General features: G+C 44.0%; 1 protein-coding gene across 2 annotated transcripts in view; it reads left to right on the top strand.

Moving 5' to 3' along the window:
- Positions 1–10,668: 10,668 nt before the first annotated feature.
- SNX7 (sorting nexin 7) overlaps positions 10,669–13,545 on the top strand; it is a 152,704-nt gene continuing 149,827 nt past the window's right edge. The window contains exon 1 of one of the 2 annotated variants that reach the window (XM_040359982.1): positions 10,669–10,843. In XM_040359982.1, the coding sequence (XP_040215916.1) occupies positions 10,712–10,843 (132 nt within the window). In that variant the 5' untranslated portion in view covers positions 10,669–10,711. The remainder of the gene's footprint in view (positions 10,844–13,545) is intronic. The other variant, XM_040359983.1, reaches the window with a different exon arrangement.

Here is a 13,545-nt window from a genome sequence, read left to right on the forward strand (position 1 = left end):
ATAGGGTGCACTTGTCATCTGGCCACAGGTGACCTGACAAAGCTTCTCAGAATGAGAATGATGGTAAAAGCAGCTGGAGAGGTAAGTTGGACCTTTTATTCATTTCTTTCATTTTTAATTTGGAGACTAATGCCGCGTACACGCGGTCAGAATTTCCGACAAAAAAAGTTCCATGTGAGCTTCTGGTCGGAAATTTCGACCGTGTGTAGGCTCCATCGGACTTTTTCTGTCGAAATTTCCGACTTGAAAAATTAGAGAGGTGGTTCTCAAATTTTCCGACAAGAAAAGTTCTTGTCGGAAAATCCGATCGTCTGTATGCAATTCCGACGCGCAAAAAAAAATGCATGTTCAAAATCAAGCAGAAGAGCCGAACTTCTTATTGAACTTCATTAATCTTGGCTCGTTGTAGTGTTGTCTGTCACCGCGTTCTTGACAGTCGGAATTTTGTGTGACCGTGTGCATGCAACACAAGTTTGAGCCAGCATTCCGTCAGAAAAAAATCCACGGTTTTCTTGTCGGATTTTCCGATCGTGTGTACGAGGCATAAGGCTGTTGCCAAGTCCATGATGAATGGGAATGGTGAAAAGAAACAAGTCGACACACAATCATTTTCTATATGCAAATAAGAATAATATAATTCTTCCATTGGACAAATGTTATAGTAACAGTTATATCATACCTGCACTGCAGACAGATTTGCAGGCTCTTAGTTGCATTTCTTTCAATTCCCCTAAAAATAAAGGACACAGCAGACATATACTCATTAGTAAAATTGCTTCATAAAGCTGTATATATATCTATGCACATTCTATTAACTAAAAGCACATGTATCAAAGAAACCATCCTGGACTGCCGTACTCTGTAAAAAGCGAATTTATTTCTGACACGTTTCACATCATGGTTAGATGCTTACTCATGTGTAAGCATCTAACCATGATGTAAAACGCGTCAGCTAGCCTTTTGCCCTGCATGTCCACATTTGGCTAACTTTTTGGATGATTTTTCATTTGCATTGCATTGTTTGGATTTTATACTTTTTTTTTTTTTCATTTTTTGCAATAAATTCGCTTTTTACAGAGTGCGGCAGTCCAGAATGGTTTCAGTGTAACGGGGCGGGAACGATCTATTGGTGGTGCAGGGCTTAGAGTGGTACACTCTTCATTAAAAGCTCATGTATATATCTGAAAATATGATGTAGGCCCCTTTCACAGGCAGACCTGAGCGGGCTTGCCATGTGAAAGGGGCCATACGTTCGCCATCCATCTTGATGGATCGGATAAGATATGATAAAAACGGACATGCTCTCTGTTTTTGTCCAATCTCTTCATAGGAATAAGTGGCACTCTGACGGGCCCCTCCCCCCGCTCAGTGAGCAGAGATGGACCTGTCATCCGCCGGCTCAACGGAGATCAACGGAGCGATCCCCCTGCTGAGCTGGCAGACTCCGCTGAGCGGATCTGCCTCGTGTGAATGAGGCCATAATCTGAATATTTATATTGGCTATCAGCCTATTGACCTGTTTGTCGATCGATTTGGCAAAGATATTTAATAGCCCAATTAAAAGGATTTTAATAACAGTGCATCCGGAAAGTATTCACAGCGCTTCACTTTTTACATGTTTTGTTATGCTACAGCCTTATTCCAAAAAGGATTCAATTAATTATTTTCCTCAAAATTCTACAAACAATCCCCCATAATGACAACGTGAAAGAAGTTTGTTTGAAATCTTCTAAAATGTATTAAAAGTAAAAAAAAAAAAATCCCATGTACATAAGTATCACAAGCTCCTCCCATATACATAAGAATTAAGAATTAAATGCTGCCCCCCCCCCCACAATGCAGCTGTGGTGATGGTGGTGGGTTCAGTCAGAGCCAGCGGTGATGGTGGTGGTGGGGAGGGGGGTTCAGACAAAGGCAGTCAGGGTCAGGAGGGCACACACCAGGCAGGGGTTAGAAGGGTATACACCAGGGAGAGGTCAGAAGGGTATACACCAGGGAGAGGTCAGAAGGGTATACACCAGGGAGGGGTCGGGAGGGTATACACCAGGGAGGGGTCAGGAGGGTATACACCAGGGAGGGGTCAGGAGGGTATTGTAATAGTGATGTATGCTATGGGCGACACACCTGGTAGGTGGCGCAGGTTAACCAGAGGTGTAGAGTAAAAGTTACACCTTGGTCACCACCAAGGTACCCCATAAGGAGTGATGGGCCATTGACCCTACTGAACCCGAGGCTACTTTGCTGCAAGACTATAATGCAGTGACAGGTAATGGTTAAGCCTTGGGCAGAGGAGGCAGCTAAGAGTAAAGAGTAGTCAATGTTTCGGTAGAGGTTGTGGAAAGTGGTAGGAAAAGGTAATTGGAATGAGCAAGGTTAGTAAGTAAAGAAAGGAATACCAGCAAAGTCAGGCAATGCAGGTCAGCAACAGGCCAGGCAATGGTGCAAAAGTTCACCAGGCTTCGTCAAAAGGTCTGTTTTTTTGACAGCAGCAGCTTCTACATCTGCTGTGTGCTATGGGTGACACCCCTGGTAGGTGGCGCAGGCTAACCAGAGGTGTACAGTATAAGTGGCACTAAACATGTGAACTGCCATTATAAATCACAATTCGTTATTTTGAATAAATTCACAACTTTTGAAACATTTTATTTTATTATGTTCCATTCGCTTAGATGTGGTATTCGTAAATTAAAAAAATTGTAAATTCGAGAATTCGTAAATTTGCAAAATTCATAAATCCAGAAATTTGAAAATCCAAAAATTCAAAGATCCTAAATAATTAACTAACTAATAATACCTAACTATTAAATTATAGGCATTGGAATTTCCTTTCAAATTTGGTTGTTAATGAACATAACAAATTTATCCAAAGTTACAAATTATCCGAAATAACGAATGCTGTATTTAAGTGAATGGAACATAACAAATTAATAATAACAAATAATAATACTAATAATTTTATTATTTATTATAGGGTTGTCCCGATACCACTTTTTTAGGACTGAGTACAAGTACCGATACTTTTTTTCAAGTACTCGCCGATACCGAATACCGATACTTTTTTTTAAATGTGTCCCCAAATGCAGCCATGTCCCCCCACAGATGCAGCCATGTCCCCCCCATATATGCAGTCATGTCCCCCCCATATCCAGCCATGTCCCCCCATTTGCAGCCATGTCCCCCCCATATCCAGCCATGTCCCCCCATATCCAACAATGTCCCCCCATATCCAGCCATGTCCCCCCATATGCAGCCATGTCCCCCCCATATGCAGCCATGTCCCCCCCATATCCAGCCATGTCCCCCCATATGCAGCCATGTCCCCCCCCATATCCAGCCATGTCCCCCCCATATGCAGCCATGTCCCTCCCCATATGCAGCCATGTCCCCCCCCATATGCAGCCATGTCCCCCCCCCATATGCAGCCATGTCCCCCCCATATGCAGCCATGTCCCCCCCATATATGCAGCCATGTCCCCCTTACCTACATGCTGCCGAATCCCCGCTGCCGCCGCCGATTGGTTAATACGGGCGGCGAACATTACAGCTTTCATTTGAATAGCTGTAGTCTTTCGCGCCGCGCTGCGTATAGACACTCCCCCTTGCTCGGGATTGGACAGTTCACCCGAGCAAGGGGGAGTGTCTATACGCGGCGCGGCGGGAAACACTACAGCTATTCAAATGAAAGCTGTAATGTTCCCCGCCCGTATTAACCAAGTGGCGACGGCAGCGGGGATGCGGCTTAGCGTTGGCGGTGGGGGAGTATTCTATTTAGGTATCGGGGGCATTTGCGGGAGTACAAATACTCGGAATCGGTCCCGATACCGATACTAGTATCGGTATCGGGACAACCCTATTTATTATTATTAATTCAAAATAATGAATGCCGCATCTAAACGAATGGAACGTAACAAATTATTAATAACAAATACTAATAACATTTTTTATTATTTATTATTATTATTAATTCGTTACGTTCCATTCGTTTAGATGCAGCATTTGTTATTTCGGATAATGCGTAACTTCGAATAAATTCGTATTCGTTACGTTCACTAACAGCCAAATTTGAAAGGAGATTCCAATTCCTAAAATGTAATAGTTAGTAATAGTTCTCATTATTAGTTAGTTATTATCTTGGAGTTTCGGGTTTTCAAATTTTTGGATTTTCGTTCTTTTGAATTTTCATATTTTCATTCTTATTTTCGAATTGTTCGGATTTCTGGATTTACGAATCTTTGGAAAAAATCGTTAAATGTGTTTTTGTGAATTCTAATATTTCCGAATTATTGAATTTGTCTAATTTTTTTGAAAAACTAATTCCGAACAAAAATATGTCTAAGTAGCACCTTGGTGACATCAGTCACAAAATGTGTATGTGCTCGCTAATTAGCAAGCCCATTCTATGCTCATCCATTTTGAACACATATACAATTTTACTCATGATATCACTGGAGTTTTACATTTCTAGTGAGTTAGTTAATTTATATTACTTTAGTAATATATATATATATATATATATATATATATATATATATATATATATATATATATATATATATATATATATATATATATATATATTTATATATATATTTATATTATATATATATATATATATATATATATATATATATATATATATATATTTATATTATATATTAATAATTATAAATAATAATTAGACTGCTAACAAAACTGAGTCTATAATGTAAATTGTGTATGTACTTCTTTGGAAGTAAGAGAGTGGGGGTATGTACTTAAGATCACTGAAAATTATAAGGAGTATAAATTAATGAATTAGATCTTTCTCAATACATTTTCTAACTAGTTGATGAATTTCTGCAAGTCCGGTATGTTTATAACTTTATTAGTATCTGTAACATTATTTGATTTCAGTGATAATTTTATAGCAAAGTGGATTTTGCTCAATCACTTCAACAATTCCTTATCCCCAGTAGGAACACAGTGATAAAAACCAACAGTGGTTCTAACCTTTTTCAACAATATTCAGGGGAAAAAAATGATATCTATCTATACATATAGATATATGATATTTATATACTGTATGTATCTGAAGACCTATTTTAAGCCCTACCCACTCCATCCAAAATGTAGTCATTTCCTTTGTGTAGATCGGATTTTTAAACTTAATTTATAGAACTAAAGTTTTTTACATTTCAAGCCATTTGAATAAACACCACGATCACCACTAAAGTACTTTCGTGTTCAACAGGGGCATGTAATTACAATTCTTGATCTAATATTTCACAGCAGGGCCCATTCCTGTGCCCACCAATAGTAACTGTGAGGGCTTACAGAGTTGTGGCACCAGCACTACCACCACCACCACCACCAACAAAGGCCCAATTGTTCTGCCCCTTTTCATCAGGGGCATGTAATTACAATTCTTGATCTAATATTTCACAGCAGGGCCCATTCCTGTGCCCACCAAGAGTAACTGTGAGGGCTTACAGAGTTGTGGCACCAGCACTACCACCACCACCACCACCACCAACAAAGGCCCAATTTTTCTGCTCCTTTTTAACAGGGGCATGTAATTACAATTCTTGATCTAATATTTCACAGCAGGGCCCATTCCTGTGCCCACCCAGAGTAACTGTGAGGGCTTACAGTGTTGTGGCACCAGCGCCAGCACCAAAGGCCCAATTTCTCTACTACTGTTCAACAATGGCATGTAATTACAATTCTTGATATAATAGTTCACACAGCAGGGTGTACTAGCGCCCACCAAGACTAACTGTGAGGGCTTACAGTGTTGTGGCAACACCAACACCTAGGGCCCAAATTTATGCAGAGTATATATGGCAGGCCCCTACTCTCAAACTTCCAACTTACAAACAAAGTGAGAGGAAATCTACCTAGGGGGAGGGAAATTCTCTTCTGTAAGAGGTGTCTCCTGTCCACTGATGCTTTATCACCAATCCTTGTTTCACAAAAAAAAACACATTTTCAAAAAATCATTTGTCATTGGGACAGAAAGTGAATTGCAATCTTCTGAACAGATGCACACAGACAGCAAAACAAATGTTACAGGGGTGATAACCCTTCTCTATGTTTTCAGAAAAGCTTAAAAATAGATTTTATGGCTGGAGCTACACTTTAAAAAAGTACCAGTTCAAAATTACAAACAGATTCTACTTAACAACAAACCTACAGTCACTGTCTTGTTTGCACCGCCTGTATAATGCTGTTTAAAGTATATAGGGCCAAAGGGGCTCCTGGGGGAGTGGGGGGAAGCCCATGCTATTTTTCTCAATGATTTTCATCCATATTGCAGGGACCAGACATTACATTAAAGCCGCAAGCAGTTTTAAATTATTTTTTTCTTATAGTAATCTCATTTTGTGCAGGGACAGTTCTAAACATGTGCCACCTCACAGGCATACTATAGACACCCAGCAGGTACGATATTTAAAGGAATTTTTCTTTTTTCACTTTAACCACTTCCCGCCTAGTCAATTGACGTCCGGGAAGTGGTTCTGTAATCCTGACTGGACGTCTATTGACGTCCTGCAGGATTACATGCCGGCGCGCGCCCGTGGGGGCGTGCAGCGCGGCGATCGGTGATGCGTGGTGTCAGTCTGACACCCTGCATCTCCGATCTGTCCAATCACGGCTGATCACGATGTAAACAGGAAGAGTCCTTGATCGGCTTTTCCTCACTCGCGTCTGACAGACGCGAGTAGAGGAGAGCCGATCGGCGGCTCTCCTGACAGGGTGGGTTTGCGCTGATTGTTTATCAGCGCAGCCCCCCCTCGGATGCCAACACTGGACCACCAGGGAGTGCCCCCCGGTGCTCATTAGAGAAAAAATAGGCAAAAAAACAATAATCGAACACAATCAATGCCAATCAGTGCCAACAAATGGGCACTGACTGGCAATATGGGCACTGACTGAAATGATGCCCAGCAATGCCATCAGTGCCACCCCTCAGTGTCCATCAGTGCCACCCCTCAATGTCCATCAGTGCCACCTCTCAGTGCCCATCTATGCCCAGTGCCCACCTATCCGTGCCACCCATAAGTGCTGCCCATGAGTGCCCATCAGTGCCGCCAAAGACTACCCAGTACCGCCTATAAGTGCCCATCAGTGCCGCCTATGAGTGCCCATCAGTGCAGCATACCAGCGCCCCCTATCAGTGCCCATCACTGCCACCTATCGGTACCCAACAGTGCCACCTCATCGGTGCCCATCAGTGCCACCTCATCGGTGCCCATCAGTGCCACCATATCAGTGCCGGTAATTAAAGAAGAAAACTTACTTATTTACAAAAAAAATTAACAGAAAAAAAATAAAACTTATTTTTTTTTTCAAAAATGTTGTTCTTTTTTTAGTTGTTCCGCAAAAAATAAAAATCGCACAGGTGATCAAACACCACCAAAAGAAAGCTCTATTTGTGGGAACAAAATGATAAAAATTTCAATTGGGTACAGTGTAGCATGACCGCGCAATTGTTATTCAAATTGCGACAGCGCTGAAAGCTGAAAATTGGCTTGGGCAGGAAGGTGTGTAAGTGCCTGGTATGGAAGTTAATCATTAATATCGCTGCTCCAGAAAAAACGACCGTTTTTAAAACTTTTTTTCCCATTGATACATGTTTCATGGGGCAAGACCCGGGTTCTCAAACCGGTTTTCCGACAATAACTTGCATATTAGGCAAAATTAGCACTTTTGAATTCGAACGTTCAAGTCCCATAGACGTCAATGGGGTTCTAAATGTTTGCGTGAACGTTCGAAGGTTCTGGTGCGAACCGAACGGGGGGGGGGGGGGGGGGGTTCAGCTCATCCTTAGGCCGCGTACACACGACCGGTCCATCCGATGAGAATGGTCCGACGGACCGTTTTCTTCGGTTCACCCCTAAAGCGGCCTGATAGTCTAATGTGCGTACACACCATCAGTTCAAAAACCGATCGGGTCAGAACGCGGTGACGTAAAACACATGACGTGCTGAAAAAAAAGGAGTTCAATGCTTCCAAGCATGCGTCGACTTCATTCTGAGCATGCGCGGGTTTTGAACCGATGCTTTTGTGTACTAACCATCGGTTAGTCAGCCATCCATCGGTTTCGATTTTAAAGCAAGTTCTAAAACTTTGGTCTGAAGGACAAAAGTCCGGTGGGCCGTACACACACGGTCGGTTTGGACCGATGAAAATGGGCTTCGGTCCGTTTTCATTGATTTGGACCGATCGTCTGTACGCGGCCTTAAACATGAGAACCGATCTACAGAGCTTCATAAACAGGCACTTCCCTGAGAATGCCTGAGAACTGAATAGCGGTATTTTACCGCACTTTCATAAAAGGACACCTTAATATTACACGATTGATGCAAGTACGATACTTTTTTAACAATAAAGTGGTATGACCTGCTACCTTTAAAGGTTCAAGCCATGGAATGGGGCATGCAGAGCAGTGGCGGAGTATGGGATGTATAATGGGGCATGCACAGGGCCGGACTTACCATTGGGCTTGACTGGGCTCAAGCCCATGGGCCCCCTTTAAAAAAAACAAAACATTTTTTTTATTTTTTTAGGGGTCCGGAGGTCCCCTGGGCCCCAGACGACAACCCCCTCCTTTTTTATTTATATTTTATAAAAACAAATGTTTTTGTATATATGTTTTATATATATATAATATATATATATATATATATATATATATATATATATATATATATATATATATATATATATATATATTATTAAAGGGCCCAGAGGTCTCCAGGGCCACCGGATGGCAACCCCCCCTTTTTTATGTATTTTTTATAAATGTTTATTTTTTTATTTTTGTTTTTATGTTTTTTATTTTTATTTTTTAGGACCCAGAGGTCCCCAGGGCCCCGGATGGCAACCTCCCTTTTTTATGTATTTTTTATAAATGTTTATTTTTTTTTATTTTTTTATTAAAGGGCCCAGAGGTTTCTTTTTATTAAAGGGCCCGGAGGTCCCCAGATGGCTACCCCCCTTTATATATATATATATTGTAAAGGCCCCCCCCCCGCTTCTCAATTTGTGGCAGCCCCCCCGCTTCTCAATTTCAGGCGGCAGCAACCCCCCCCCCTTCTCTGCTCCAGGGGGCCCATGCCTTAAGCTGTGTAAGGGGCCCAAAAATTCCTGATCGCGGCCCTGCGCATACCTCCCAACACGCACGGATTCTGCGGGACTTTCCTGCACAGACAGCTTCTTCCCACAGTCCCGCGAAAGGGTTAATTTTCCTGCACTGCAAGAGGAGGCAGCACGGAAGCAGGAGGAACCGGAGCGGTGTGTGGAGGACTGTGGCTGCTATAGGGAAGAAAGCCGACAGCCGGGCTAATGACAGTCTGTGGCCCCGGCTGTTGGCACAGGTGAGAGGCACTCCCCCACTCAACAACTGCAAAACCCCCCCAGGAGGAACCGGAGCGGTGTATGGATGTCTGCTAAAGGGCTAAAGGGAAGAGAGCCGACACATTCTGTGTGCACAGGTGAGAGGCACCCCCCTGCTCAACAACTCTAATGCGCACCCCCCCCCCCGCTCAACAACTTCAATTCGCCCCCCCGCTAAACAACTTTAATGCGCACCCCCCCACTCAACAACTATGATCCCCCCTTACTCAACATCTTTGATCCCCCCCCCCAATTCTCGGCTCCAGGGGGCCCCTTCAACACTCAAGCCCCACCACCCTAAGTCCTGCCCTGGGCATGCAGAACAGTGGCGGAGTGTGGGATGTATAATGGGGCATGCAGAGCAGTGGCGGAGTGTGTGATGTATAATGGGGCATGCAGAGCAGTGGCGGAGTATGTGATGTATAATGGAGCATGCAGAGCAGTGGCGGAGTATGGGATGTATAATGGGGCATGCAGAGCAGTGGAGGAGTATGGGATGTATAATGGGGCATGCAGGGCGGTGGCGGAGTATGTGGTGTATAATGGGGCATACAGAGCAGTGGCGGAGTATGGGATGTATAATGGGCCATGCAGGGCAGTGGCGGAGTATGGGATGTATAATGGAGCATGCAGAGCAGTGGCGGTGTATGTGATGTATAATGGGGCATGCAGAGCAGTGGCAGAGTATGTGGTGTATAATGGGGCATACAGAGCAGTGGCGGAGTATGGGAGGTATAATGGAGAATGCAGAGCAGTGGCGGAGTATGGGATGTATAATGGAGAATGCAGAGCAGTGGCGGAGTATGTGATGTATAATGGAGAATGCAGAGCAGTGGCGGAGTATGGGATGTATAATGGGCCATACAGGGCAGTGGCGGAGTATGTGATGTATAATGGGGCATGCAGAGCAGTGGCGGAGTATGGGATGTATAATGGGGCATGCAGAGCAGTGGCGGAGTATGGGATGTATAATGGGCCATACAGGGCAGTGGCGGAGTATGGGATGTATAATGGAGCATGCAGAGCAGTGGCGGTGTATGTGATGTATAATGGGGCATGCAGAGCAGTGGCGGAGTATGTGGTGTATAATGGGGCATGCAGAGCAGTGGCGGAGTATGTGGTGTATAATGGGGCATGCAGAGCAGTGGCGGAGTATGGGAGGTATAATGGGGCATGCAGAGCAGTGGCGGAGTACACAGCGCTGTACTTTGCTGACTCCTCGTCCTGCTCAGTCACTACATCCATCCAGCAATAGTAAAGCAAAGTCCACCCCGCCCCCCCGACGTCACTTCCATCCCCGCCCCCTCCTCTCCAGCTGTGACAGTCGGTATAGATGGAGTCCGGCCCGGCGGGTGTCTCGGAATCTCCGGGCGGTATGAGTCCCGGGCACAGCGCCCTCCTCTCCGCTCTGTCCCCGGAGGCTCTGCGCTTTGATGAGGACGATGACCTGGAGGTGTTCAGTAAGGTAGGAGGAGGAGGGGGCGGGGACTGCCAACTTCACACCAACTTTTCCCCGAGGTGTGATGTCATTGTGTGTGATGTGCGGGGGGTCCGGGCACTGGGGGGGACTCATCACTGGTCACCTCTGTAGTACTGTGTCTCTCCCTCCCATAAGGGATTTCTGCCCCATACACACCATAACAATGGTAACATTGTGTAGAAATGCTGACATAGACTTGTGTGATGTCATTTTGTGACACTTCATAAAAACAAAACAAAAAAGGGTGATGTCATTGTGACAACACATAGCGCTGCCTGTTTTAGTATAAATACGCCCAGAGGTCCCGTTTCATGGATGCGTGCAAAATCATGAACAAGGAACGTTGCTGCATATGTGACATGCATTATTTGTTTTATTATATATATTACATATTTTGTAAATACACACAAAATCCGCTTAATTTATCACACATCCACAAAACACTGAGGCTTCTTTCCCATTGGGGCAGGGAGGGTGTTGGTAAAGCGCCTGCTAAGTTTAGCGACAATCTACCGCTGTTTTAGGCTGCTAACGGGGTGCTTTTAACCCCCTGCTAGCCACTGAAGAAGGGGTATAAAGTGCCCGTGTAGTGCTGCTGCCCATTCATTTTAGTGGGCAGGGGCTTTTAAGTATACTCCGCTCCTAAACTGCCCCAAAGATGCCGCTTGTAGGACTTTCTTTAGCATCCCGCAAGCGCACCGCCCCAGTGTGAAAGCGCTCTGGCTTTCACACTGGAGTGGCGCTCAATCGCCTGTAAAGCGCCTCGGTGTGAAAGTATCCTAAGAAGTTTTGCGTGATGAAGCGTGGGTAAATTGTTTTGCAGACAAATGGTTCTTCCTTGTGGTCAGGAGACGGCCATGACTTGGATGACGGTTCTGAGCGGTTTCTCTGCACACCGCACATCCTATGGACATGTTTGTATTGAAGACGAAGCATGTCTCTTGCTGTGATTTGTTTTCAGTCGCATGCCTCTGACCAGCGATGTATTCTGTTGTAAAGGATGGGTTTTAAACGCAGTGCCCGCCACATGAGGCTTTACGTGGATGCCAATGCTTGGAGACCAGTGCCGGCCCAAGACATTGTGCTGCCTGGGGACCAAGAATGAAATGCTGCCCCCCCCCCCCCCAGAAAAAAAATCATGCCAACCAGAAGGCCCCCACATTCATTATTTTATATCATGATAACTAAAGGGGACCCGTCATGGCTCTATACATGTATAAAGAGGACCCGTCATTGCTCTATACATTTATAAAGGAGTATAAAGAGGACCTGTCATTGCTCTATACATGTATATAGAGGACCTGTGATTACTCTTTGCATGTAAAGGAATATCAAGAGGACCTGTCATGGCTCTGTAAATTTATATAGGACTATAAAGAGTACTTGACATGGCTCTATAGATGTATAAAGGAGTATAACGAGGGCCTGTCATGGCTCTATAGATGTATAAAGAGGACCTGTCATGGCTCTATACATGTATAAAGAGGGCCTGTCATGGCTCTATACATGTATAAAGAGGACCTGTCATGGCTCTATACATGTATAAAGAGGACCTGTCATGGCTCTATACATGTATAAAGAGGACCTGTCATGGCTCTATACATGTATAAAGAGGACCTGTCATGGCTCTATACATGTATAAAGAGGACCTGTCATGGCTCTATAGATGTATAAAGAGGACCTGTCATGGCTCTATACATGCATATAGGCGTATAAAAGGACCTGCCATGGCTCTATACATGTATCCAGGAGTATAAAGGGACCTGTGAATTGCCGGCGGCCACAATGTCTTTTGCGCAAACTAATCAATGTACGCTAATTGTGTTTTTTTTTGGTACCAAAAATATGTAGAAGAATACATATTGGCCTAAACTGAAGAAAATAGTTTATTATTTAAAATTTTGGGGATATTTATTATAGCAAAAAGTTAAAACATATATATATATATATATATATATATATATATATAGCACAAAAAATAAAAACCGCAGAGGTGATCAAATATCACCAAAAGAAAGCTCTATTTGTGGGAAAAAAAGGACATCAATTTTATTTGGTTGGCGGAACGGGCTGGCGGGCATCAGTATGCTGCCCCCCTAAAAGTGCTGCCTGGTACCCATGGTACCACCCGGTCCCATCATAGGGCCGGCCCTGTTGGAGACTTAGGAAAAGGAAATAAAAGTAATTGAATCCACTCCTTGATTCCATGTGATCACATGGAATCAATAAGGAGTGGATTCAATTACTTTTATTTCCTTTTCCTAAGGAGCAGGCCATAGAGAGCGATGAGAAATGAGCTACAATTGGGGCTGATGTACACAGCCAATTAGGCTCCATTCACACTTGTGCGACTGTTCATGCAACTTTGGACACAAGTCACACCCCCTGTTTAAATGACAAACATTCAAATATGTGCGACTTAAAGTCACAGCAACTTTAACTACTTGCCGGCCCGTTGCGGGAGGGCATCATATGATATCATCCCGTGATGCCCACAGGCAGCGTGATCTGTGATCGCCGTGTCCTACAGACATTACTGATCACAGATTGAGTTATAGAGCCAATCAGCAGCTCCTTACCACGTGATCCACTGTGTACAGTCACAGCTGATTACAATGTAAACAGAAGCTGGTTTCTGCATTCCTTTCCCATGCTGACAGCATGAGAAGAGACCCAATAACCGGCTT

This window comes from Rana temporaria, chromosome 7, assembly GCF_905171775.1.
Source record: "Rana temporaria chromosome 7, aRanTem1.1, whole genome shotgun sequence".
NCBI classification, from domain to species: Eukaryota; Metazoa; Chordata; class Amphibia; order Anura; family Ranidae; genus Rana; species Rana temporaria.